This window comes from Bombus bifarius, unplaced genomic scaffold, assembly GCF_011952205.1.
Source record: "Bombus bifarius isolate JDL3187 unplaced genomic scaffold, Bbif_JDL3187 scf7180000009125, whole genome shotgun sequence".
Lineage (NCBI taxonomy): Eukaryota > Metazoa > Arthropoda > Insecta > Hymenoptera > Apidae > Bombus > Bombus bifarius.
In genome coordinates this window covers 6,389,793-6,416,982 of record NW_022884914.1, presented here as the reverse complement: position 1 = coordinate 6,416,982, position 27,190 = coordinate 6,389,793, and the positions used below count along the sequence as shown (strand labels likewise).

The 27,190-nt window shown below is 39.9% G+C and overlaps 3 protein-coding genes across 6 annotated transcripts in view; 2 read left to right on the top strand and 1 right to left on the bottom strand.

The window, feature by feature from the left end:
- The window catches only part of LOC117213563 (transcription factor SOX-6), a 324,095-nt gene extending 303,797 nt beyond the window's left edge, over window positions 1–20,298 (top strand). For 2 of the 4 annotated variants that reach the window (XM_033459008.1, XM_033459007.1), the window contains exons 4-9: window positions 11,684–11,968; window positions 12,886–13,261; window positions 14,627–14,851; window positions 15,250–15,297; window positions 15,440–15,592; window positions 15,873–16,366. In XM_033459008.1, the coding sequence (XP_033314899.1) occupies window positions 11,684–11,968; window positions 12,886–13,261; window positions 14,627–14,851; window positions 15,250–15,297; window positions 15,440–15,592; window positions 15,873–16,366 (1,581 nt within the window). Of the gene's footprint in view, window positions 1–11,683; window positions 11,969–12,885; window positions 13,262–14,626; window positions 14,852–15,249; window positions 15,298–15,439; window positions 15,593–15,872 lie in introns of all 4 variants that reach the window. The other 2 variants (XM_033459006.1, XM_033459009.1) reach the window with 2 other exon arrangements.
- A 1,220-nt stretch (window positions 20,299–21,518) lies between these two features.
- Window positions 21,519–23,991, bottom strand: LOC117213565 (DNA-directed RNA polymerase III subunit RPC3). The gene is made up of 8 exons (XM_033459010.1): window positions 23,476–23,991; window positions 23,291–23,409; window positions 23,060–23,190; window positions 22,714–22,948; window positions 22,443–22,651; window positions 22,202–22,355; window positions 21,753–22,113; window positions 21,519–21,678 (listed from the first exon to the last, which is right to left on the bottom strand). The coding sequence occupies exons 1-8, from the start codon at window positions 23,620–23,622 to the stop codon at window positions 21,544–21,546; spliced, it is 1,491 nt and encodes a 496-aa protein (XP_033314901.1). The 5' UTR covers window positions 23,623–23,991; the 3' UTR covers window positions 21,519–21,543.
- A 456-nt stretch (window positions 23,992–24,447) lies between these two features.
- LOC117213798 (N-alpha-acetyltransferase 15, NatA auxiliary subunit) overlaps window positions 24,448–27,190 on the top strand; it is a 45,196-nt gene continuing 42,453 nt past the window's right edge. Inside the window, exons 1-8 of the mRNA XM_033459458.1 lie at window positions 24,448–24,641; window positions 24,913–25,260; window positions 25,400–25,534; window positions 25,660–25,804; window positions 25,896–26,153; window positions 26,226–26,536; window positions 26,616–26,897; window positions 26,973–27,186. Of these exons, the coding sequence (XP_033315349.1) occupies window positions 24,585–24,641; window positions 24,913–25,260; window positions 25,400–25,534; window positions 25,660–25,804; window positions 25,896–26,153; window positions 26,226–26,536; window positions 26,616–26,897; window positions 26,973–27,186 (1,750 nt within the window). The 5' untranslated portion in view covers window positions 24,448–24,584. The remainder of the gene's footprint in view (window positions 24,642–24,912; window positions 25,261–25,399; window positions 25,535–25,659; window positions 25,805–25,895; window positions 26,154–26,225; window positions 26,537–26,615; window positions 26,898–26,972; window positions 27,187–27,190) is intronic.

Here is a 27,190-nt window from a genome sequence, read left to right as displayed (position 1 = left end):
AGACAACAAACGAAGCAGCGGAGTAGCCAAATAGTATCGCTAGGTATATTCCTCTTTGGCCTTGGATGATTATTTTAGATTTGAAAGATTATTTTCGACCGGAGAGTATATCACCTGAAACAGCGCTGTCTAAAACTATAGCATAATAATTCTGACTGATGCCAAATTATACGCGAACAATTCATATTCAGCGTATATAACTCTCGCAAAACGAGCAAATTTGCGAATACCTCTTTGACGAATCATCGCCCACAGATAACTCGACAGTTTCCCAACAAAAAAGGAACCAATAAGAAGAGAACCACATATACACACGTCCTCGCTTTCTCTCAGAGCCATCGTTCTCCTCTCGAATAAATATTTTTTCAAATCGAGCGTCACAACAGCGTCGACACTCTCACGAGGAATGCACTCCTCGGCGATACGTCCGTCGTAACGACAACGGAGCACGTCGCCACGTTCCCATAAACCAATCGAGGTGTCGAAGATGGCAGAGCAACGGTGTAGTGGTTGACGGTTGGAAGAAACCGCGTCGACGAGAAGGAGAATCCTCTCGAGAAGAGGCGAAACGTTGACGGCAACAGCGACGATAGGACAAAGACGAAAAAAACGCAAGCTGTGTTCGCGGCTGTCCGTTGAAAAGGGGTTGGGCGCGGAAAAAGAGTCGCTGGTAATACGCGTCTGAGATGGATCGCTGTCGGAGGGAAGAAGGCAGCAGAGCAGAGAAAGAAGCGAAAAAAGGGATCGACGGAAGAGGATAACCAGAGAAAGAAAAGAGAGAAGAGGGAAAAGACTGAGGGAGAGAAAGAGTGGCGACGACAGCGAAGAAAGGAAGAAAAGTCGTGACGAAAAGGAGGTAGCAACGATAGGACTGCTCAGTTGCTCGAAAGGTGACGGGGTTGGTTCAGTCGCGTCCCGACGTCCCCCAGTCCCAAGGGAGCCACGTCCGTCGTTTCACGTACGACGATCCTCGCAGAAAGAGCTCCCCGTCAGAGATAAGAAGCCAAAGACAATAATCCTACTGACAGTCGGGTCATCGTCGCGGCTTATTTCGACCGACGCGCGTCTCTAGCTTTCAGCCGCTAAGAGGAATATTCTCCTCGATATCCGCTGTCAACCGTGCACCATCATCGTACGATCTTTAATGCTGTTAATGCAACTCGCAGTCCCTGGACCATCGGGTATGGAAGCAACGCGATTCAGAGACGTGGCCCGATAAAATAAAAGAAGAATGCTATACGTACAGCGTGTAGAACGTCCAACAGAAATATGTATAATGTGTGTCGTTGTGAACGTGTAGGCTGACGCGCCTTGTCTGATTCTACTTGGAATTTCCTTGCAGTTTGGCGAATGAACGCGTGCTTTTAGCGAATTTGTTTTACATCTATGAGCTAAAGGGAAATCGAATGGAGATTATGAAGGATAGAATATCGAATTATTATAATATATCGTATCTATGTGCTACTTTAAAAGTATAAATAAAACGAGCATCTGATTAAGAAGGATGAGAATAACCAAAGCAGAGTATGTCTATGGAATATTCAATATTTTATCATAACGTCACAATTTCGTATAAGTAACCCCATTACCCCTAATTCGGACAGAAAGTTTATTCGCGTAAAAACCTTCAACGGTATACTACTCTAGCGAAAAATTCAGGCGAACTCTTGAAATTTTAATTATTTATATTCTCGTGCTTGATAAATTATCTGAATCGTTGGTAAGTCAGTCTCGTCAAAACACAATTCGACAGTTATATGGTTATGATCAAACCACTATTAAAAAGTTACACGGTTACATAGTTATTGTGGCAAAGTTATTAGACCATTGTGCTCATTGAATACATATGATCGACACGGTCGATGGTCACGTGTTTATATAAATTTGAATGATTACAAGATTATAATCTACTACTTTATTCTCTGTGATTCTGTACTGAATTTACGACTTCTAAATCTCTTTCACCGCCCACCAAAATCACATCGTTGACAAATCGTTTCCTGATCGAAAGTCAAACAGAATCATAATTTCGATTGCATAAACTCGTGTCGACAACCCGTTATCCATTGTTCCATTACACGAGTTCGATTACCACGATGAACGTTTGGTAGGATGTTTACGAGCGGCCGAGCACGCGCTGACAAACATCGTTTCGTGCGCGACGCCGATTTCGAGAGTGCGAACGCCGCTTGAACACGCTCGCTGTCGGCCACGGTATTCGTGTCAGCTCGCATGGACGAGGTGGAACGCGTGGACAGGGAATCGTAAAAGATAAGAGAACGCGGCGTTGGACAGCGAATAAAACGGAGTGCGCGGTTTAAGGCGATGAAACCGGCGCGCTTATAAAGTATTCCCGGCGCTGTTAACGTCAGCCGCGGTGTTTGCCGTACACGCTCAACAGTACTGAACACACGATAACTCTATTCGCCTTACCGTGTGGTCCGTGCTATGCTACGTTCGCGTACTCCTGAGATACGCGGGTTAAAGCGTCCTAACGAGAGCAGCGAGTGCCCCAGAGAAGAGATTTTTGGGGTGGAATTAGGATTCGAGCAACGGTAGTTGTTAAGTTGATCTATCTACTTTGACGTCTAATTCCTGAATACTCGCACACAAATCTTACGATGCGTTCGACGATACATTTACGAGCGTCGATATAACGTATAGTTGCTCGCGAAAGCGTTGGAACATTTGTAGTAATCTTTTATCAATATATATTAGTAGGTATTAATAATAAAAGGATTAAATATTAAGTCAAAATAAAATGATTATCGATTACGTATAATATTACTGTAAGTGAAATTTTTAAGTAGAACGTATGTGTTTGATCTGATTGATTCAATTTTTAAATACAATTTTACAACAAGACGAATGGCACGCTTTTTAAAGGAATTCTACGGTTCATTGATACATTCTGCCGATGAGTTATGAGCTTCGTGCCGTACAGGCGCCGTACGTTTCCGGAAGCATAAATATTATTTCATGCTATGCCGCCTCATTTAGTTCCCGCGTCACCAGTCAGGGGGTTCAGCTTTCGTTTAGAATAAATCGAAGAAAGATTTCCTCTATCTTCCTGAAACTGTTTTGCGTCCACTGTGAAAAATATATATCGATGTCGGCGTTGATGTTGATGTATGTATAATAATTGCAATAAGGAAGTATTATTCATAAAGAGAATTCTCTGAAGTCAAAACAAGCATCCAGCATGTTTTCCGAGACAAACAGTTTTATTGTTAACATTTCACACAAATACATAGTTACAATTTCACCGCATACTTATAACATTTTCTTTTTCATGACAGAGAAACATGACACGTGTATATCGATATCAACAACTCATAGTCATAATATTTATATACAGTTAGTGCACTTGACCCGTAAATCAGCATCGCAAGTTTGATATTACAATCTACTATGTTTTCGTGCCATTTATATGTATAACTAAATAAAAAGAAATTCTACTTACACACGTAGAACGTGGCAGCGTACAGTACAGTCTACAGAATACAATTTTAGAAAACCAATTAATTTATCAAACATCCGTGCGTATTTTACTTCGGTGTATCTACATACAAGAATTTTTGCATAGAACAAGTCGTTCAAGAATATCGATTAAAAGCAATTTCCTATCACATATATCTTTCATATCGAATTGCAAAAATGTTAAAACTCATAATAAATCTCGAGTTCGTGAATTTAACAAATTGTCTATTCGCTATGGAAATTATTTGCCAAGAAAAAGGAAGGAGTCGACATGTACAAAACGGCGAACAGACAAGTAAGAACATAGTCAGTCGATCGTACTGTTTGCACGTAACCATATCTAATCCATCCGAAAGATTGGCAAACGCGGTCTGTTCTCCAGACGCGAGCACAATCGGTGAGAAGCGACGTCGCGCCAGATGAAAACGAAACAAAGTCGTCTTTGTGACGTGGTTGAAAGGCTGGTGTGTATATTGGTTGCAGCGGTATGGAAGACGGGTCCGTTTAGTCGGATAATATTGTAGTCGATAGAGCCGCGGCGGTGCAAAGGGAATTATTAATATTACCGCTTTCGAGAAGCTGACCCCGGGAGAAGGTTTCGCAGCACGCCGCGCGGTGATCGTGCAATTTGTTTATCCGCCGATGGGGAATATCAAAAGGATTAGAGGCGGCGGAATAGATAATAAACATCGGCCAATAAAGTCGCCCGAAAATATCTTGGTTGCAGCGTATCGCCGCACTGCCTACCGTCTTCTACGTGTGTGCTTCGCTCTCTCTGTGATCTATGATTATGGATTCCGCGATGTCGATACCAAACGTATAGCCTCTGACGCGTGCTCACGCGTTTCTCGGAACCAGAAGACCGACGGGGAGCCCGCCGTTTGTAGTCAGTCGAACTCCGTTTGCGTCGTTCCTGTGATTCCGCTTAAACAAATTATTCTTTATCGTTGGATGTTGTTCCGTCAAAGGGCGTAGCAACGATGGGTTGGGGTATAGGGACGCGAAATAGCCATTTCATTTTCTGTCCTAAGGGATCTCTCGCCTATAACGAAACGTGGAAAAAAGGTAAAATTTTTGAAACGCTTAAAGTGGGAGGAAATGTCAATGACGATGATAATAGAGGCAAAGCAAGAAGCAAACTTCGTTCAAATTTGATAGAGTTATTGCAAATTGATATTACGATCTGTCGCGACGAGGCAGTTAATGTCTTTCAAACTTGACAGACAATGATATACACTGCTGGCAATCGAGAGAAACGAGAAGTGAGTTATATACGGAAGATAAAGTATAATTTCATGGTAAGAAGCAGTAATGGTAGAATAATTCACTCTGACTAATTGTTGTCTAATGTTACTTTGTACGGATGAATATTCCTGTTTCTAATTCTGAAAGCTTTATATTTTCAACACTTCGAGAATTGCTTATAAAATTGAATACAATTTTTTCGACGATAAAACGTTGTACATTTCACGAGTATAGAAGTTTCGGTTTCTTTTATCTTATAAAAGTATTTCGGTAATCGATTAAGCTCTAAAATCGTTCATATCGAAAATTCTGCCAACAAGTGACAAACTCGATATCAGAAACTTCGTTATCAACGAATCGTGATGCCATCGAGTTAAAAAGAAATCCAGTAGAACAAACCCTAAAAGCCAATATAAATGTACAAATAGAATCGCGAAGAGGAATCGCGTGGAGCAAGAATCCAGCAACGATTCTCGTCCCGCGAGCGTCGCCACGGAATCGATGCACGTTGTCGAAGACTTGGATTTTTCATGGTTCCGAGGCAAAGAATCTATCAGGGTGCTGGATGGCCGGTGGGCCTTCCTGGCAAAATAACGCGCTGTTCCCCGGGTGGAAAAGCCCGGCCACGAAAATACCGCTTCCGGTTGCCCTAGATTCCGCATTCACAAGTTTCATTGCAGAAGCGGCCAGCAACGGGAGAAGCGAGCTACCGAGCGAATCCCGTTCAAAGCGGTCCATAATTTATGTATCCCCCAGGCCACCCCTGCGTGTCGTCGAATTCTGGCTTCGCTCTTTTAAAATTCCATTAAGAGTGCAGGCCAACGGCTCCTCTTTGTCGCGTCCGTTCTTTCTCTCTGTTGGCGCTCGTTTGTTTCGCGTTGCATATTTCACGAGGGAATCCGCGTTTCGTTCGAGTTTCGTTTTCCGTCTGGTTCGATCGATTCGCGTGACAGTTTCGGAGGTGGCAGGGGTAAAATGCATAGCGATATGTTTCGAATGCAAAGACAAAAAAACACACATATGTATATACATATAAAGGGATGGAAAAAAAGATCGGTATATCGTCCGGCAAACATTGTACATATCTTCGATCCAGCTTTTGCTAGGCTTGTATTCAAGCCACTGTGTTGGCTGGCCCGTCGTAATTTTAGACAGTGCCACAGTGACAGTCTTTATAACGCACGTGAAGTATGAACCGCTTCCGGTGGATCTACGTCATCCCTGGTGTGCATGTCCCCTTGCACTCCAGTGGCTCCGATTCTAAATCTAGATTCAAATTTCGTGGCCTTTAGCCTTCGTCTTTCGTTACTAGCTGGCCGCGGCCGCGACGAAAGACCATTTCGCGAACTCCATAACACGCGTTTTCAGTTCGTCAAACTCCGCGTCGTTTGTATGGGAAAAAATTCCGAAACTGATAATGTTATCAGTGGTAAGATGAATGTCAATCCTATTGAAAGACGCGCGGTCAACACTGACCAGGTCAAGCGGCGAACGTTCGTCAAAACTGTGGTTTAAAATTACCATCCCGTTGCGTCGTTTCAATATCTGTCCTGTTCGATCGCCTCGTCTTGACGAGAAATCAAGCTCAACGCTGTCAAAGTAGAATGACACCTCGTGGTTCGACGCATCGCGAATGCATCAATAAATCGGGCGACAGCGGCTGAATACGCGTGGTCCGATCGAAAACAGCGGCGGCAGAGATAACCGGCAGAAGAGCGATTATGGGGGTAGGTATGTTTCAGTAATTGCACGGCTAAGTTTAGGCGGTGCAGTTGGCGTCAATGCGCGGATGCATATTCAGAACGGGGCTCCTCATATTCTTATACTCACTTACTGAAGCGGCGAGCGCGTCGCCTTGTGTGTGGATGTGAATGTGAATGGAACTTGCTGGCACCCCGCCTGTTTATATTTAGCCACTGTGGGCGGTATAGCTGTCATGGATACGTATCATCGGCATAACTGAACTTTGCAAATGAATAATGAAGTTCCATTGGCTGTGGTGCCGGTATGCCGATTATAGCTGAGGCCGTTAGAATGGTTCCTGAAATTGCACAGCCGTTTATTGTCCGACGTCGGGCATTGTTCGCGTTTTCGTGTCGCCGCACCAAACCACGACTAACACGACCGAGACGACGAATCTGTTAATGAACGCACGCAACCGCGTCGTTTCTTAACTCTCTACAACCAGAACTTTGTTTGCTTCCAAGGAAAATAATTATTGTTGTTCTTACTTGGGTCTGAAAAAGCATTAGTTGCTTTAAATATCGTTTGCTAACGATATAACGATGCGAAACTAAAATACGATAAGACTACGAGTTGTTCGATAACTTGTACCTTGAAAGTAATGTTCGATTCGATGTAAAATATAATACTCTACCGAAAATGGTAATATACGTTTAGACAAAACATAGCAAACGTAGCAGAATGTAAAATTTTATTCGACAGTTTGCCAAAGATCGGTACCACGCATCTTCGTTAATCTTCCAGAGAGTCAAGCGTGCCTCTTCCAACTCGTTGCCAGCAAAAATGTTATCCGTTATTATTGGCAATATTGTCGTTACGATCCTGAACATCGGAAATATTCCATAAGCAACAGGACTCGAATGGAAAAAAACCGATTGTCCGGCCGGTTTTTCTCGCGATCTTCACGGTGTTGTTTTTTTACGGCGCACACAACGCGGCAATTAGCGCGGCCGCAAGAATAATTAGTGCTAACGAGTGCATTTCCATACAGAGGCTGTTTAATATGCGGATCCTACCGATAGACGTGAATATCGTACCATCGATGCAGGTAAAACAATGAAGCCTAACTCTCGAAAGATACGTCGATCGATGTACTCGATAAAAGTACCCAACGATCTGCCCAACGATCTTTGTGGGTTGAACGTTGTTTATGAGCGAATGCGGGGATATTTTTATTGTTTTCTTCTTTAATGGCGACCGTATTCGAAGGAATTTGTATCGTCTAGATTTTAAGTAGAAGTAGCAACCATTTCCTTGTTACGGTAGACGAAGATAATGGTACTAGAAAGTTAATGATACTGTAGTTAGATTTACTAGAAATGAATGGTAACGATATTGACGAGGGATTTAATGTTCATTGTTTAGAAAGTATTTCACTACGCATGTAATGTCATGTATATTTAGAATCACTTAGAAGCTTTCTATGAAGCAAATGATTTTTACGCTTAATGATAAGAAAAAGAGTAAGTATAACGAGGACAAAAAAGATTTATTAGGAAAAGACGCCTTCATCGTGACAAGAATGCGCGAATAGTGATATTTCTCGATCGTTTCGCCAGTTTTTCATGGTGGTGATATTTTTGGAGGCGCACTCCCTTATGAAGTGGCCTAGCTCGGTTCATTCAAGAACAGAGCTCGAGAAAACTGGTGACTCGTCTTTCAAGCTCTAACAAATAATCGCTATCGTTCAACACATTTACGACCACGCAACAGATAAATCGATGAATTTTTCGACATTTCGCATTGCTGTTACAAATCGTCATTACACGGAAGCCAAACTGATTTCCATTAAAATAAATCTTTTCGTTTCTGAGAACATAGTCCCCATTCACATGCTGTGACATTAAAATTGAGGAATTTGTAAACAGTAAAGTTGACCAATTTGACTTCTGTTTCGCTTTTATCAAATATTATAAATAACTCCACGAAACCGTTAACACTTTACATTCTTTTCCTCTCATATCCCGACAACGTGAATCATCAGGTTCCCCTGAAAAAAGTCGAAAGTCACATGGTAACGTTCTTGCAAGGAAAGGCAAACACCGAACACATTGCTCCTTTCCTCCTTCTTTTTTCATCAGAAAGAAAAAAAGAAAAACGACCCTTTGCGAAGAATACAAGCGGTTTATCCAAACGAATCCGTGTGTCCTATGGCGATCGTAAATCATGGCTCGCGATCTTCTACAATCCGCGTCGAGGATTAATAATCGCGCGTCGAAAGGCAACCAAAGAGAGAGAACGAGAAAGAGAGAGAGAGAGAGAGAAAGGAAGAGAGAGAGAAATAGAAGGATACAGAAACGAATGAAGGAGAGGGAACCTGCTCGCGCGCTTAATATCGTGCATATGTGACGTTTCAGCTGGTGCCCAGGCTGGATGAATAAACGTCTTCCTTATCGTCTAAAATAGACTTTAAACTTCAAGCATATCTGGACCACAGCCAGGTCGTAGGAAAGTACAATGATATTAGCCACGTTGAATTGTTACACCGTGGTGGAAACGGGAGCCGCGTTGAAAACCTGTCTCGTTGAATTAATAGCGGCACCTAGTCGCCTCTGACTAATGGACACCGCTGGAAAAGAAATATTCCATTCGGCCCGGTTTCTACCGGTCCAACCGCGGTCACCTTAACCCTTGGCTATCCACGATGGGCGTGTATTTACGTCCTACTTTCACAGGAAAAGGGTCAACGTTGTACACGCTTTTACTTTGTACTTCTTGAAAAGCATCGGAGGAAAATTGTACTTTCGTTGGAACGCCGAGGCAAATAATCAATGATCTAATTATCGGGTTACGTACAATATTACGTGCGTATCTGGAATATCATTACACCCCGCGGTATGGAAATTTGTACAACTGCACGGGGATGTAAATTTGGATATTGGATTTATTGTATACAATGTGCACTCAAATATTTTGTACGTAGATGATTATCATTAATATTATTTCGCCTTCCATAGAACTATAAATAATCGACTAGTTTAACTAGAAAGATATTATTTCTATTCGTAACGTTGCATTAAAATTACTAGTCTTGTTTTTAAAAATTCCGTATACTTTGAAACACATACTATTCCCAAAGATTAGTCTGCAACACGCATGTTTCGATGCTAAATCAGAACCAGATTTTCCCCAACATTCGTATAACTTTGCTTACTCGCTCCTCTACTTACACCCCCGAATGTTAATATCTCTTGTTTAACATATTAACAACCGCAACATTACGTCAACGACTCCAAATGATATTTGAAGGGAACTCTTCAAGTTGCTATGTTTGTCGTAATTACAGAAATTTGCGGTTTCCTACTTCAGGATTTCCCTAAAATTACCAGCCACGAACGCGTTAATAATAAATCCTGTCCGCATTCCTTGATATTTACATTTAACATTCCCAACGAAACGTTCGACGATTCGCGAAAACTTAAATTAACCCACGAAACACGGCTAGAAGCACGAAAACTCGAGCGTCACACCCACGCAATAAAAGCGCCGAGCAAGCGCCGATCATCCCAGTTTCCCTATTCGGATTATACAACGAATCGTTTGTGCGACAATGACGGAACAATCGAAAATATCGGCCCGATTACGTGTTCAAGATCGCTTGCTGCAGGTTTTCACGGGCATTCAATGCAAATTGCCGGAACAATGAGTCGAATCCGTTCCGAACGATCGTCGCGGCGGTGATCACCAGGGGCGCGTGAAAAAAAAAAAGAATGGAAAACAGAAAAAAGATTAAGCGTGGTTACGTTACGCTCGCGAGTGAATTAATAATGCGCATAATACGAAATTTTCATAAGCATAAATAATGCGTTCCGCACCATCTACATTGCATAAGCGGAGTCGGAAGTTTCGTGGGAAATAAACCGTGAATATCACTCGAGCTTGTTATATTTTGCGGAATATTCGCTGGATCATCAAACTAGCATTTGCCTGGACGATATCTCGCGATTGACATCGATGCTACACAGCTAAAGTAGGTACGTTTATGTAAGTATGGACGAGAACGATTAAGAACGTTGGTTAAAAGAGAAAACTGGCAGATTCCTTCCTGGTCGCGTTATCACTTCGAGGTAAATAACGTTCGTTTTTCTGTCGCGTTTTTCTCGCTCGAGCTAGCTTCCGTTTTACGCATTCGATAACCAATAATTAAAGTCAATGCCTCGTGTGGTGCGTCGATCGCGTCTTTTATTACGCTTTCTGGGAAAACTTGGACTGGAACTGGTTTCGTGAATCGATGCTTAGATAAAAAAAAAAAAAAAGAAAAAATGGAGCTTTAGTCCCGATTTCCGTGGAAAATATAGTCGCGTAGAATAACCTGGTAAAACTTGGTTTATAACGATAGCTGAAACTTTGACGCGATGGAGATTAAATTATAGTTTGAATGTTAAAATATGTATTGCGCTTGCGTTTGCGAAAGCGTATCGACGCTGTCGTTATCGGTGTTACAGAGGAAATTATACGGTAATAAATCGCGTAGCTGCCTTGTCGACGGCAAGTTTGTGGAAAAATATTACTGTCCCTTGCGTAGCTTGTATCATGGTTTTAGATTAGTTTCGACTATATTACAATATCTATGTTTATTTTACATACGTACATGTGCAGTTATTTGTGAGAATCGATGTCAGGTCATTCTTATCATCTATTTCCACTATCTTTCTAACGAAAAGAATAACGAAATTCGTAAATGTATAGGTATTTTTGAGATTACAAATACTAGACACTTTGTGCGTTAATAATGCATTTGTAGGATTAACACATTGCGAAGTTTCCTCTTGAACGTGTAAATTGCATATGAATATACTTATGCCTGTCTTCGTTACATTTTATGCCGTGCGTAGTCGAGAAAATTTCTACGACACTCGATCGTGCTTATACGAAATTGTTTAAGAACAGAATTTAATTATCAATTTTCCATTGGAATTTCGAAACGAATCTGAAACAACATCGTTACGCTGCGAGGAAAACGGAATAAAGGGAAATATTGTCGTTCTTCCTCGAAAGATTAAACCACCCGTGAATCTAACAATTTTTCCCACGTTACATTTCCTCGTCCTTGTCGTTCCAACTGAAAAGCAGAAAATGAATACCCGAGCGTAGCGGGCTACGCTGTCTTTCGTTTTCCAGAAAGCAAAGATGGAAGGGAAATTTCATTCTCTGTTTTTTGCCCGCCACAACGTGATTCATCATCCCTCTAATTGCTCGTCCCATGGCTTTGCAGTCGTATCCTGCGCACATGACCGTCGACTCGCAGAAGCAAATCGAGATACAACGGATGCAAACGGAGCACTTGAAGCGGCAGCAAGAGCACATCATGCAGCACAACATCCAGGAGCTACAGGCTCAGATGACAAAGAGCCAGCTGAGCATGTCGGGGCCGCAATCCTTGATGTTCCTACCGTTTCTCGAACAGCTCAGAGGGTTGCCGGTGCAATCGCCTATGCCGCCACCGCCGGCTACGTCGACATCAACCACCACCAACAAACATATCAATTCGATCGCTAACGTACGTAAACCCAGCGCAATCCTAATTTCCCCGCTCATTCCTGCGTTCGACTTTGATCAACGTTTATACCAAGCCTCGTGTACGCGCACCTAACGCGTAGCACCGAGCGTTTAAACTTTAAAGGCGGTTCACCATCCGCTCGATTCGATGAAAAATTCACATAGCATCGTTGCGCGACATAGGTGGCGCCACCGACAAGGAAGTGGGTTGATAAACGGCATAAAAAAAGGAAGTTGGAAACGCGGAAATTCACGGTTCGAGGCGCGTCGATCGACGATCAGCAGGCAGCGCGGTATAAACGTCACATTAACGAGATGGTTTTCTCCCTTGGGAAAAAATTTATTACTAAAAATATGATCTTGGCGGAGGTGGCAGTGATCCGTCGTGGGTAGCAAACAAAGTTGTTCGACCGTTGCGAGAGGTAGATCCGCAAATTACATTGGCAACAGTTAGTATGCGTTTGATTTAGATCGGTATTTTAAGCATTCAGTTACAGTGCTTTGAACTATTCCTATTAATTTACAGACATACTGGGAATACCACGTGCTCTTAAAGCCGACTTTTTCAAGGGGGAGATGTTGTCCATTTTCGATTTATTTTTCCATTAAAAAATCATGTCTTGACGTCTCGATGTTACGAATGTACTTCACGTCTTGTACGATATCATTTGCACGTATTATTTACATCATCCCACAGTATTATCTAAATCGTTTGTCACAAATAAACATTATAAATCATAGTATAAGTCTAGACGCTGCTCTTACGTTATAAAAACATGTGAAAAAATGTAACTATACAGGCTGAACTTGTAGTAGTCGATGCGACGTATAAAACGAGAAAAGAGAGAAAAGGCACAGAAATATTGACATATTGTCAAGATCTTCGTAGAAATAAACGATAGACGATGATTGTTACAGATGATCAGCAGTCACCGGGAAGGACCGAGCTGGGCGACGGCGCATCTCGCGCAAATGACCACGCAGATGGAGAAGGAAGCGTCGCCGACGCCGATCTCGTCCGCCGTAGCACCAACCGCACCTCCTCTGCAGGATCTCGACGCACCTCTCAACCTCACCAAGCCGAAATCCTCGTCGTCGGGAGCCACGGCATCTTCCTCGTCACCTGGTAGCGACTCGCACTCGACAGGGGCCGGAAGTAGCGGTCAACAGGAGCAACCAGTCGCGGCGACCGCGCCGAAACTCTTTCCGCCTGGTCTACCGATGCCACGGAATTATCTCACAACCCTTCCTTACGCAGGTCTGCCACCTCATCTGAGCACCCTCTCCTCGCCAAGTAAGTAACATCTTCCGTTAAATTGAAATAGTTCATCCATACACTGTGAAAAATACAAAATAGACATCTTTTACACACTCGACGTAACTCCCTTAACAATAAAGAGGTCTACTATGTACAAAAATGTGAATCAGAATTACAAACTTATTTTTTCGTACGTCGCGATTTAATTAATAAAAAAATGGTTACTATTACGATGGAAGAACAACTAGCGAAACCATGATAGAATAGCATCCAGTTACGTTCGAAACATCTGTTGCTTTAATCGGATGGCTGCTTTAACGAGGTTCGTATAGATATCACGATGAATTTCATCATTAAAAGTACAAGCGAGTCTGATAGAAATTCCGATCGACCGCACGAAAGTAGAATATCGATGTATCGATTCTCGTCCGATCGGTAAACGCAATTCACTGGCCGTTGGCGTTTATAAACGCGACAAAGTGTACCCTTTTCGGGGGACAGGCGAGGCCGTGTGGGACCAACCGGAAAAAATTCGATCAATACCCCATAGAATACGCGGCGGGATCAGAAACGTACGGTTAATTATCTTCGGGTATGCGCGCGCGTTTACCTGATTGTTCGCGATCGGCTTTTTCTTTTCTTTTGCCCCCAAGTAAACCTGTTCCCTTTCGCGGCCGGTTTTTGCTTTCGGTTTAAAGCACAATCAACGACGCGTAACGTGATTCTAAGATAAGGCTCGGTGCACCGCGTATCCTCGAGGAAAAAGACACGGGCAGGGGAAAACGATGGGATAAAAAGCAGAAGAAGAAACGAGCCTGCGGATTCCACGAGCTGTCACTCGGATATTAGATTGCTGCGTAAATTCTCCTCGTCGGCTTCCTGGTTTGAAAAAACCATCGATATCATATATAGTTTTTGCAACATAGAAATGTTGTTTGAAAGAAGGATCGATATAGTGTATAGTTTTTGCGGCATAAAAATGTTGTTTACCTTTAGTAATTAGCAAAAAGAGCAAGTAAATTAGTATAAAGTACGAAGTATAAATAGCACAGAAACTAGTATGAAACATAAAGAGGAAGCAATATTATTTTAATAATTGGTATAAAAAAGAAAGCTTGAGAGAGATATTTTTCAATTCAGCTAATCAGTTCATCGCTTGTTTCGATAACTTGAAAATAAACTTTTCCTTTGATATAATCTTACGATATCGAATGTCTCACCCAGTAAAGACCTAACCCAACATCTTAACATCAGAGGAACGGTCGATGGTGCAATCCTCGCGGTATATCGTTGCTTGTTTGTACAATGAGACAAGACGATGACGTTAGCGTGATACGTTGATTTTGCCATAAATGTTTTCCCTCTATCTTTTCTTATCTGGCTTATGACTTATCATTGCAGTGGGCAAGGTAATGGCCAAAGACGAAGCGGCTGGACCAGGAGGTGCCGTGACTGCCGCCGCGGTTGCCGCCGTCGAGAAGCATTTCGCTATGCGTGGCATTTACGGGATACCACCGAGTGCTGGTGCAATGCCTCCGTCGCCGCAGACTCAACGACCGATCAAGCACTCCGGTTCCCGGGAGGAGGCTGCGCAGGAGGAACAGGATTATCTGTCCACGCCCCACAGTAAATACATTTTCTCATCCTTCGCGCTCTATATTACTTTCATTATTCTGCTAATTCGAGATAGTATTATTGGTACTGCCTTATCGCCGACCCGAAAAAGTAATGACACAGCTGTGAAATTAAAAGTATTTGAGAGGATATTGTAAATACATCGTTGGTATTTGAAATATTAGATTGTTGGAAAATGCGACAAAATGACGTTCAACTATTAGACGTTCTAAATTTTATTAAAATCCGGATTAAAAATAATTTATTTGTAACGATATGATAAATAAACCGTAAAAAGGGATACCCATTCGATGAACGATGTTGCATTCGGATCGCTCCGATGATTTCTCATAATCTGCTCGGAGTTGCTGTTGCAAATTATAACATGCTGCGATATTCTGAAATTACAGTGTGGCGGGAGCCGGGTTACAAGGTACCGGAAGACATAACGGAAAAAGGTAAGCAGTCTTTTGACGAGCCACGAGGCTGACGTTACGCTTTTGTTTCGAGAGCGCCAGGTGATGCTCACGAAATCAGATTCGCTTCTCACGGGAGGAAGCCAAGCGACGTTGACATCTAACACGTCTTCTCTCTGTTCAGCTAAAATGGTGAGACAGCAGAAGAGGGAGGGTGAGAACAAGCCACATATCAAGCGGCCTATGAACGCGTTCATGGTGTGGGCCAAGGACGAGCGTAGGAAAATTTTGAAAGCCTGCCCGGACATGCATAATTCCAACATATCGAAAATACTCGGTAAGAAATTTTCAATCGTGATTTTCTTAAATTAAAGATCTCATCGCTTGTGTCGTATTTTTCCCGTGCCCCTCAAATGTGATATAACGCAAACATTGGGATCGATCCTGTGATTCTCGAAATTTTCAATTTCCCAACATTACCATCCCTCGCAGAAACGCTTTTTTAAAACTCCCTTTTATATATAGATATAATAAATAGAATAGACTTTTCTTCCTACATTAGAAAGCCAGTGTCGCTTTCACGATCATTTTCAACGATATTCCTTTTACTTGCACAGGTGCTCGATGGAAAGCGATGTCGAACTCTGAGAAACAACCATACTACGAGGAACAATCACGGCTGTCGAAGTTGCACATGGAGAAACACCCCGACTACAGGTACAGGCCGCGACCAAAGCGCACCTGCATCGTTGATGGGAAGAAGATGCGCATATCCGAGTATAAGTCGCTGATGCGGCAACGACGGCAGGAAATGAGGCAGCTCTGGTGTCGTGACAGCGGGCCAGAGATGAGCTTCCTGTCTCCGGTGGGCTCGGACCTCAGCACGCAACATCATCCGGGAACGGGGGCGGCCGGACCATCGGCAAGGCCTAGCGTGTCGCCGCCGGCTACCATGTTGAACGGCGGTGCGGCTGGTCCCAGTTCCGATCATCCGTCGTTCTACTATACGCAAGACAGTTTATCGCCGTCGGATATGATGAACTTCTCGCCGGAGAACTCGGGCTCGATCGGTGGCTACGACGCCAGTCCGCGACATCACGACGAAGATTGAACCGCAGCTCCGGGTCAGCCGCCATGGCCGCCCGGAGCATCATCTTCAGCAGCAGCAGCAGCAGCAGCAGCGTCAACGTCGAGACTCGGCCACGAGTTGTTCTGGTAAAACTTCTGGTGGTTCGCGTGAAAAGAATATATACGCATGAACGCGTGTATCGTCGCGTGAACAGGAACGTGGGAACGATATATGTAGTCGATTGTCGGGGGATAGAAAAACGTTCTCGAAGAGTGACTGAGCGTTTCGAAGCCTCGCTCGAGAGGTTGTGATATATAACGATTCTGTGCCATCGTACGACGCGTGGAGGCCCTCCCGCGGATTCGAGCGGCGATGTGTCCTGCTTCCTTGGATCCGCCGTCGTCGCGTCATCGTATCGCCCAATATGTCGCGCGATTCGTTATGAGATACGTTGCTCGTGCACACATGGCTGAAAGATCGTGCGTAACTCGGACATATGCATCACGACTCGAATCTTTGGGACAGAGTGTCATGATGTAGAGTCACGTGACCGATATCGGCCAACCAACCCTTTCTCGCTATGCGCTACGTATACATGTACGTCGAACGATTCACGGGACACCGGTGAACGTGAGCTCGACGTGGATAACGGCATCGTGCGGAGCTCTGATGGTTTCCTGCTTGCTTATGCTATTACTAAGAGGAATGGGGTGGGGAAAGCAGGCGCGACGGTTGATCCATGCCGACGGGACAATGAACACGACGGCGGCACGAGAGTTTACCAATGATATATTCCGTTGGTGTAATCAAAACTGCGACCAAGGCGGCGCAAATCTGCGAACGATAAGGTCTAATCGTCGTTAGGTAACGTTCTAGGTAACGAGATATGCGCGTGAGTAGAATTCTCGATCAGGTAACGAACGTCGATTCGCGTGTCAACGTATGTCGGTATCCATCTCGCGGGTGTTTTCCGTACGCGGGAGCGCAGAGTAACATGAACGCTAGAATTATACATAAAAAATAAATGAGGTAAATAAATACAAATATAAAACGATATATATATACACACACATTTTATATATATATATATATACACACATACCTGATTTTTCGTAAGACTGCCATGTGTCACATGTGTGCGCGCGCGCCAGAAGGATCGATCCGATGCACTCTCCCGCCGATGCTCGATCGAATTCGTTTCTATCGTGTTTCGTATGAGCCGCGTTTCAACACACCGCGAGACGATCGCGACACGTATTTCTGTGTGTACGTGCGTGAGTGTGTGTACGAAAATACGATGAGCGGCCAAAAAAGTCTTGTTCCTATTCCTTCTAGTGTGTGTGTGTGTGTGTGTGTGTCTGTCTGTCTGTCTGTCTGCGTGTGTATGCGCGTGTGCGTGTGCGTGCGCGTCTATAGCGATACGCCATTCCGGTCGGCCGTGTCAATACGTGAGAAACGAAGATAAATAGAAACGACAGAAATAAAAATGAACAAAAGATAAAATGTAAGAAATTGAACGTAAAAAAGAGAAGTAAAAAAGAAAGAGAAAAAAGAAAAAGCTGTGGTCCGTTAGTATCCTGCAGCATCACGCGTTTTCCGAGTATACGCGGCAACACGCGTTATTAGATCGTATAGTTATCCCACGTTCACGGCGGACGGTCCTTTTTTTCATATTCACATGCAATCACTGATATCCGGTGTATCGCACGAGGACCGGGACAGAGGACGAGAAGAAAATGTGGAATTCCACATTCCGTCACGCGATATGAACCCGCTCGAGTCACAGGGGTGTGTGGCCACTTCGTTTCGCGTCTAAAAACACACTTATAGTACTTATAGTATTTTTCGCAATTAATTTATGGACCTAACGTTAAGCGGAGATAGCGTTAAGCGGAGGCAAGATGAAGAGAATTTTTTTTTCTAAATAAAAAAAACCAAAATCTAAGGAGAAGTAATCGAAGTGTATTATTAGAAGGAAAGGAAGTGTGTATGTATAGGAAGAATGAATAGAGAGAAAGTGAGAGAGGGACACGCGCGGCGTCAATTTTAGTACAATGTTATTGCGTAAAATTACGGACGGGGAAATTAGCGTTATTTATTGTAAACGATGTAAACGAACGAATAATCAAATTCTAATACGACGTTGTGTGTTTTGTTTTTCGATGTTTTCCGAACACACGTTGTTACATTTTTTCTCCGTTTTTCATTTCCTTCGAGTTGTGCGAATTCGTGAAAGCACGATCAACCTGATGGGAGCCGATCGAGAGAATCTAGAGACCGTTGTTTACCGTGATGTTAGTGGATGTCATAGAAAAAAAAAAGGAAGGAAAGGAGGAAAAAACGAGCACCGTCTCGTAACGAGAAAAAACAATATAGAACTATAGGGCGTAAAGTCTCGTATGTAATTCGGGAAAACGAATTGTACCGAAACTGGAAAAATCGGGAGCTCGATGTGATAATACTTATGTGCCAAATAGCGTTTTCGCGGACCGGAGGTTTGTGGCGATATGACGTCCCTTCCGGTTCCCGGGTCGGCAGAGTTGGCTCGACGTGAAAAACTCGATAACTTCTACATCTCTTTTTTCACCGTTTTTTCTTTTCTCTTTTTTTTTTTTGTTATTTATAATCAGTGCAATTCTATACAAGGTACCTAATATAATTTTATAAAGAGAGCCAGTATCCTCGATATATCTGTGCCCGCGTTTCGTCGGGTGCTTTTCGAATACCGCGGCCGGCGGCAGATAGGATAGCTTAATGTTGATAATAATTTATTTTATGTATATACATGAATTTGTACAACTGCGTCGGCGGTGTGTTCGTCGATCGAGAAAGAAAGCACGAGAGTGTGAACGGTATTGAGAGGATGAAAAAGAGAGAGAGAGAGAGGGAGAAATCGACCGACGCAAAAAAAGTGTCAATACTATTGAATGTACAGTGTAACTATATTGTGATGTATCTTGCATAGCGCCACATATATGTAATTTACTCGAGAACACGTAGACTTAACGAAATGTTAAAAATGCGATGCATATTCTTATTTTCATTTGGTCATTATTATCTCTATTATTATCCTTAATATTATTATTGTCACATCAGTTTTATTTAGTACTATTATTATTATTGACTATTATTATGATTATTATTAATATTATTATATTATTTCTCTCTCTTTTTTTTTTAAATAATTATCCTTATTACGCATAGCAATAGAAGTTGTACGTGCCAGTTCAGATGACAACGACGACGACAACGGGCGACATGAAGCTCGTCGATCATTTGCGTGCTCGAATACTCAAAAATTTTCAATGTCGTATCGCTCACGCAACAATTAGATGTTTTTTTTTACATTTACACTGAAACGTTTTTTTTTTTCTTTCTCTTATCACGTCCTGGAAAACCGAAAGGTGCACTTTCGTTAGACATTTCTACGTTTCCTTCGAGCAATTGCGTTTCCTCCTTTCTTATTTTTCCATTTCCTTCTTCTTCACCAATTTGACCTCCAAATAACAATAATTTAACCCTATTCATTCTACAAATAACCAATCATTCAATAAATCAATTGATATGTGGAGGATATAAACGCACCCATTGCATGTTATTTCCTATTGTGCCATATATTCGTAATCTTTCAAAATAATTCGCTCTTCTCATTTTTCTACCTTCTTCCGCGATTTCTTCCGCCCTTTTACATTCAAGAACGCATTTTCGGATAGCGTACGTACAATTAAGCTGTTAAGAAATTTTCATCGAATTTGATTATCGCCAGCACGTGGTTTTCTTTATAAAGTTCAATTCTGCATTTCATGGACAGATCGGTTTGTCAGGAACGACACATGCTAAGTACACAATTTTTTCCTCCTTTTATTTTTCTTTCTTTTCGTTTGTATACCTAGAAACGAACGTTTTCACGATAATCTCAATGCACTCGCTGTAAATTCATCGGATTTCAAAAGAAAAAAAAAAAAGAAAAGAAATGCAACCAGTGCGAATGCAAACTGTAAGAATAGTAAATTGTAAAACGAATACATTACTAATACTATAGTATATCTAACGTAACGAAGAAAAAAAAGTGAACACTAACATCCAATCTCAATATTCCAAGAATTCACTTCATTTACATGTACGTTGTTGTTAATGGTATGAAAAAAATATAATAAAATAACGCTTTACCGAAATTCAACCTTAGTTTTAGGTATACAACGTTATTTCTAGAAGAAACTTGTATGTACGTGCAATGTACATAGTCTATGCAATACCGTCTAAATGAGAGAAGAACATGAGAGGGGAGAGAGAAAGAAACAGAGAGAGAGAGAGAGAGAGAGGGAGAGAGAGAGGGTGTGTGTATGTATGCGTGTGTGTATATGTGTCATGAAAAGGGAAAAAGGAAAAAGTATAAAATCAGTCAGATGCATGTTTGAATGCGATTACACGTTCACGATCATCTTATCACTACTCGCGACAGATGTAGTACACGTTATTAATTGGTGTCAATAGCGTACAATCAAAATATATATATATTTAAGATCGGTGAATCTTCACTGTTAACACTATCTACTTTGAATTTTTATGATTAATAAATATTTACAACGGAAGAGTCCGTTTTCATCGCGGTAGTGTTGAGATGAACGTATAAAGTATATAATAGGAATTAAGGGAAAATCATACTTGGAAGTAAAACGTACGGTAGTAATGACACACCAAACATAATGGTCTCCAGTCTTTACATACATACCGTAATGGAATTACGTTTTAGCTAATTATAAATAGCATTTGCAGCGTTCGACTTATTTACTGATCCATAAGGCACCTTGAGCTGGCTGTGATTCATAACTCTAATAATTTGTTTCTAATCAACTAACATACATTCATATCGCATAGATCAAAAGGTATAATTACACGAAGTGTTTGTCAATGGTAGAACATTTAACGGTGTGTACTCCAAGATCATTTTCCCTAACAGATAGTGACATCAAATGCACTGTATCACATAGAGAGCAGCACTATTATAAACATAGATATATGATTATATTTATTACAATAATTTGAAAGTTAGGTATTCTTTGTTGTTTGTATTTTACAAGCGTAATCATTATTATACATAAATAAATAACTATATAAATGAATGAAATTTTATGTACTTGTTCCTTCATGAATAGTGAAAATGAGTAGCATCGTTAACATTTATCACAGTTTCACATATTTAAAAAACATGTCTTTATTTAATGGTAACGTAAATACATTGTCAATAGGAACAAAGTATCGTCAATCTGCAATTCGGTAATACCTAATTTCTTAATCCTATTTTGAACTTTTTCTAATTGTTGTTTCTCAGACGGTGTCATCATTTCTGCAATCTGTAAACAATTTGAATGGAGTTAATCTGTTACTGAACAATTACAAAGAATATAATAATGAAAATTATATGCACCTCTGCTAATTGCTCTTCGCTAGCACCGTGTTCTTTCAAATTAGTCGTAAGGGTTTGCATTCGCAATTGTTTATCGATCATCCGCTTATTGCTGCTTGTTTCATACTCTCGTCTTTGCATAATATTGTACAGTGCATGATAACAGTGCTCCACTTCCATATGAACAACCAAATTTAAATCAATATGAAATAGGAAAAATGTTTTTATTGGTGCAGCTGATACTCCAGATTTCTTTATTTCCTGTATTTGTAAATAATTCTCTTGCAAGAGAGTATACGTCAAATGCTTCGCTTCTTTTGCCGGAATCATCGCCAGTTGTTGAATTTGCTCCTGTTCAATGTACTTTCTATTACGCACTAATCTGTATAGTAAAATGAAGATACTTAAGTTAATCAATGTTAAAATCCCAAAATTCCTACCTAAAGTATAATGTTAAAATCCTGAAGTACCTAAAAATTCTGGCTGCTTTTGAACCAAATCGCTCCGTTACAATATTTTCTAATGTGGTCCATGTTAATTGTTTAAACGCCTCTTTCATATTAACGCTATATTGACCACCTCCCGAATCCCCAACTCGTTTTAAAAATTGACTAGAATCTTCCTCTGAAACAATACATTTAGCTAAGTATTATGCAATGTTCTTCGAAATATTTAGGCAGTTTAAAAGTACACTTTTTACAATGTTTATACCAATTAGACGTAAATATTGATCAAGATATTGTATAAGTAATGGACAATCGACTTTTCTAACTGCTTCTTTTATTTCTGTAAGAGGTATTGGATTGGATGTGTCTTCCCATGATGCTGTCCGTAAATACATAAGAATCAATAACTGTCTCATCAACACTCCTGCATTTTCGTCAAGTCGTCTGCTTATAGCTGATATAATAATTTGATCCCTATAGATTACATTGCAAATTTCTCATGTGTTTTATGTACACAATAGTTTTGCAGCTCTTACCTAAAGTCCTGAGTAAAACGATCAAAATTAACTTTCCAATAAATTTTACTATCTCCACAATCAATATCATTTCCTTCTATTCTTTTAGTAATAGCAGCCAAATTCAAATCTGGTAATGTAAAATTACATTTTTCATTTCTCTCTTCAATTGTACCTAAACTGCGCATTAAAAACTGGTTTTTGACAAGTAATTCAAATTTCTCTTTTAAAACTGGAACTGATGGTTGCAGATCAGCTAAAAATACAAGTACATAGTTAATAGAACAAAATCTTTTATCAAAATTATTGTAATATAATATATACAATTATTTTTTAAGTTAAAATTTAAAACTATAAATTTACATACAAGGTGATTGTTCAATCTTTTTATATGTCTTTGCGATTGCTTCTGAAGCTGTTATATATCCATTCATTAATACTTCTTCGAGAATCATCTCGCACTCATTTCCACACATTGATTTTACAAAGAATATATACCTATTAAAATTAAAACATTTAAGTTATATGGATCTTTCTTATTTTCATTTATTTGTAAATTGAAAGCAACAAAATCCATGTTATATAAATTACATATTACCTTGGGTAACGAAGAATGAGTAAAACATTTTCTATAATTAAAGAATATTCCATCCCCTTTTCTGCTTGATTGTACGTAACAAGACCATGTTTTATTAAAACGCATAATGATTCTTTAATCTAAAAACAACATTAAACATATGTCATAAATGAGAAATAAATTAATTAAAATAAATTAATGTATACCTTTGTTATAGGAAGATGTGTTGCATGACGAATTAATCCTATTGGTCTTGCACCATGTTTAAATAAATCTTCAGCTACAGATTGCACAATCTGACCAAAGTGCTCAAATAAAATAGAAAAGCACAACTTTCTACACATTAATGACATGTCGTTATTCTCTTTATACAAATTTTGCTAACCAAACATTTATAAGCATAAATTACTGTACATAAATCACTTAATTCTAGAAGATATAAAGCCGAGGACATATGTTTTATGAATTAACATCTTTTGTTAAAAGTTCGGCCATATTGTTTTCATAACCTCTTACGAAATTATAATTACGAAATAAACGCGCAACTACAATTCAAATCTACAAAATCAAATGTACAAAAATTATTATCTCCATATATATTTTTTTACAACCATATAGAAATTTTAATACAAATTATACATTTGATTCTTTATGTACAGTACACTAACTAACGTACACTACATTAGTTCGAACAATTTAAAAGCCTTCTGATTTGAAGACCATGTGCTTATACAAAATATAAGGTTAATTTCTAAAAGTAGACCAATCATGGAGTAAACAACTTGTAAATTGCACTTAATGTTATAGAAGATTCCAAGGAGTATAAATAATGTTTTTATAACATATTTATAATATATTTACATAATTCGTATAGGATGTATTTAAAAAACAACCTTGTTATATGTATACGTTAGAAAGCTAAATTTTTCTTCGCGTACGATTCAAACGATATCATATCCTTCATAACCTTTGTAATTTCATAGAAATGCTTCTTAAGTATCATTGGTTATCATTACTTAGAAATTCGTATTTCATGCAATTCCGAAAAAGGTAAAATCATCGAAAGCATCAAAGATAGCGAAATATAAACGCGAACGTACACAAAGAACGTATTATTCTTGTTAATAAATTTCTAAAAGCTATATAATATATTAAAGTGTGCGGCACCGTGGATGTAGAACTTCCGGCGGAACAGCATTGTCGCAGATGATCACGTGATCGAAGATCGACTTCTTCGTTTGTGGCCACGAGGTTTTGTGGTGAAAATTAAGTTTACCGGGTGGAAAAGGCCCTATATTTTTGTATTTATACAAAAATGCCCTCCAGCAATCCCTTGCCACCCAAAGAAAATGCCTTGTTTAAACGAATTCTGGTGAGTAATATGTAATCAAAACGCTCTGTTTTGGACCCCACTCTCCGGTTAATAAGAGTATTCATCATGCTGTAATGATGAAGCACTCTTCGAAAAATTGTGAAAAATTCACTGGCAATCATGGGTCATAAAAATTTTACCGATCTTATGAATGAAAACATGATTTTTTGTTTATCTTTTACGATACTTTATAATGCCAGTTTATTGAAGTACATAGTATTGAAATCATGAAAACGTTTTATCCTATGAAACGTATTTATGTTTCTTGCAGAGGTGTTACGAACACAAACAGTATAAAAATGGGATAAAGTTTGCAAAGCAAATTTTATCAAACCCTAAATTTAGTGAACATGGAGAGACCTTGGCAATGAAAGGTCTCACTCTGAACTGCTTAGGTCGCAAAGAAGAAGCATACGATCATGTCCGGAGAGGTCTTAGGAATGATTTGCAATCTCATGTTTGTTGGCACGTTTATGGACTTTTACAACGCTCGGATAAGAAATACGATGAAGCCATTAAGTGTTATAGAAATGCCCTTAAATGGGACAAGGATAACATTCAAATTCTTAGGGACTTATCGCTGCTTCAAATTCAGATGAGGGATCTGGAGGGCTATAAGGTAAATCCTTTATATGAAGGACCTTATTTCTATTTATTGTATATGTATAATTTGTTTTATTCTTGTTTCTTTTTCATTAATGGCATTATCAACGTAATTTTTATTTAATAGTAGTATTTATTTCCATATTTTTTTTTAGGACACAAGGTACCAGTTATTTATGTTACGTCCTACACAGCGTGCTTCATGGATTGGTTTCGCTATATCATATCATTTATTAAAGGACTATGAAACAGCACTTAAAATTTTGGACACATTTCGAAATTCCCCAATGGTATGTATTCTAATATTATGTAAAAAGAAAAAATGTTGTATTAAATAATGCAATATCGAATTTATTTTTTTTTAATATTGATAATATTATAATATGTAATATTGAGATATTTTTAATATTTGCAGATTTGTTATGATTATGAGCACAGTGAGTTGCTATTGTACCAAAATATGGTTATCCAGGAATCAGGGGAATGTGAACAAGCATTGAAACATCTTGACAAGTATAGTGATCAAATTTGTGATAAAGTTACTGTAAAAGAAACATATGGTATGTTATAAATTTCTACAACTAAATTATGAAAACTAATTGTAAGTGTTTTACAATAATTTTTTTTAAACTAATTTCCTGTTTTTTGTAGGTAAATTAAGATTACAATTAAAACAATATGCAGAAGCAGCACAGGTTTATAAAGAACTTTTAAATATAAATCCTGAAAATACAACTTATTATGCTAGGCTAGCAGAGGCTGAAAGACACACAAAACCTGAAGAAACATTAGCTATGCTCCAAAGATACGAAGAATTGTTTCCTCGAGCGTTAGCGCCGCGTCGCTTACAACTAAATTATGCATTAGGGGATGAATTTAAAACATTAGTAGATCGGTACTTACGAAGAGGTACGATTTGTTTATTGAAAATATTTTTACAAAGAGTCTAAGTAACTTATTGATATTTTATTTACACCATAGGCCTTCATAAAGGTGTACCACCCCTATTTGTAAATCTTCGTTCTCTATATAACGATCAACAGAAGGTTGATACTATACAGTCTTTGGTTTTGGAATACAAGGAAGCATTAAAGGCTCATGGGCATTTTAGCGACCAAGAGAAAGACAATGCGCGAGAGCCAGCTTCGGCACTGTTATGGACTTATTATTATTTAGCACAACATTACGATCATCTTGGACTTACAGAAAAAGCGCTAAATGAAATTGATGCTGCCATAGAACACACACCTACACTTATAGAACTTTTTGTTACCAAAGGCCGCATTTATAAGGTAAATTCCGTGTTCGGTTTTTGTAATGTATATTTATATTTCTTCAATAATGTAATTAATTGTGCGTGTACATTCTTAGCATGCTGGTAATGTTCAAGAGGCTTATAAGTGGTTAGACGAAGCGCAAGGATTAGACACAGCAGATCGATATATTAATTCTAAATGTGCCAAGTATATGTTGCGTGCAAATCTCATCAAAGAAGCGGAAGAAACGTGTGGCAAGTTTACTAGGGAAGGGGTTTTAGCCATGGAGAATCTAAATGAAATGCAGTGTATGTGGATTCAGACAGAAGCAGCTAACGCTTACAAACGCCTTGGAAAGTATGGGGAGGCATTAAAGAAATGTCACGAAGTTGACAGGGTAGGTTTTAACATCCTATATTTGCAAGTAATAATTTATTATTAGCCGCTCTCAAACGATTTCTATCAATTCTAGCACTTTTCTGAAATCATAGAGGATCAATTCGACTTTCATACCTACTGTATGAGAAAGATGACCTTGAGGTCTTACGTGGGTCTTCTAAGGTTAGAAGACGTGCTACGAGCTCATCCATTTTATTTTAAAGCAGCAAAATGTGCAATGGAGGTTTATTTACGACTACACGATGAACCATTGCCCGATCCGACACAGACGCAAGAAATCGACACCGGTAA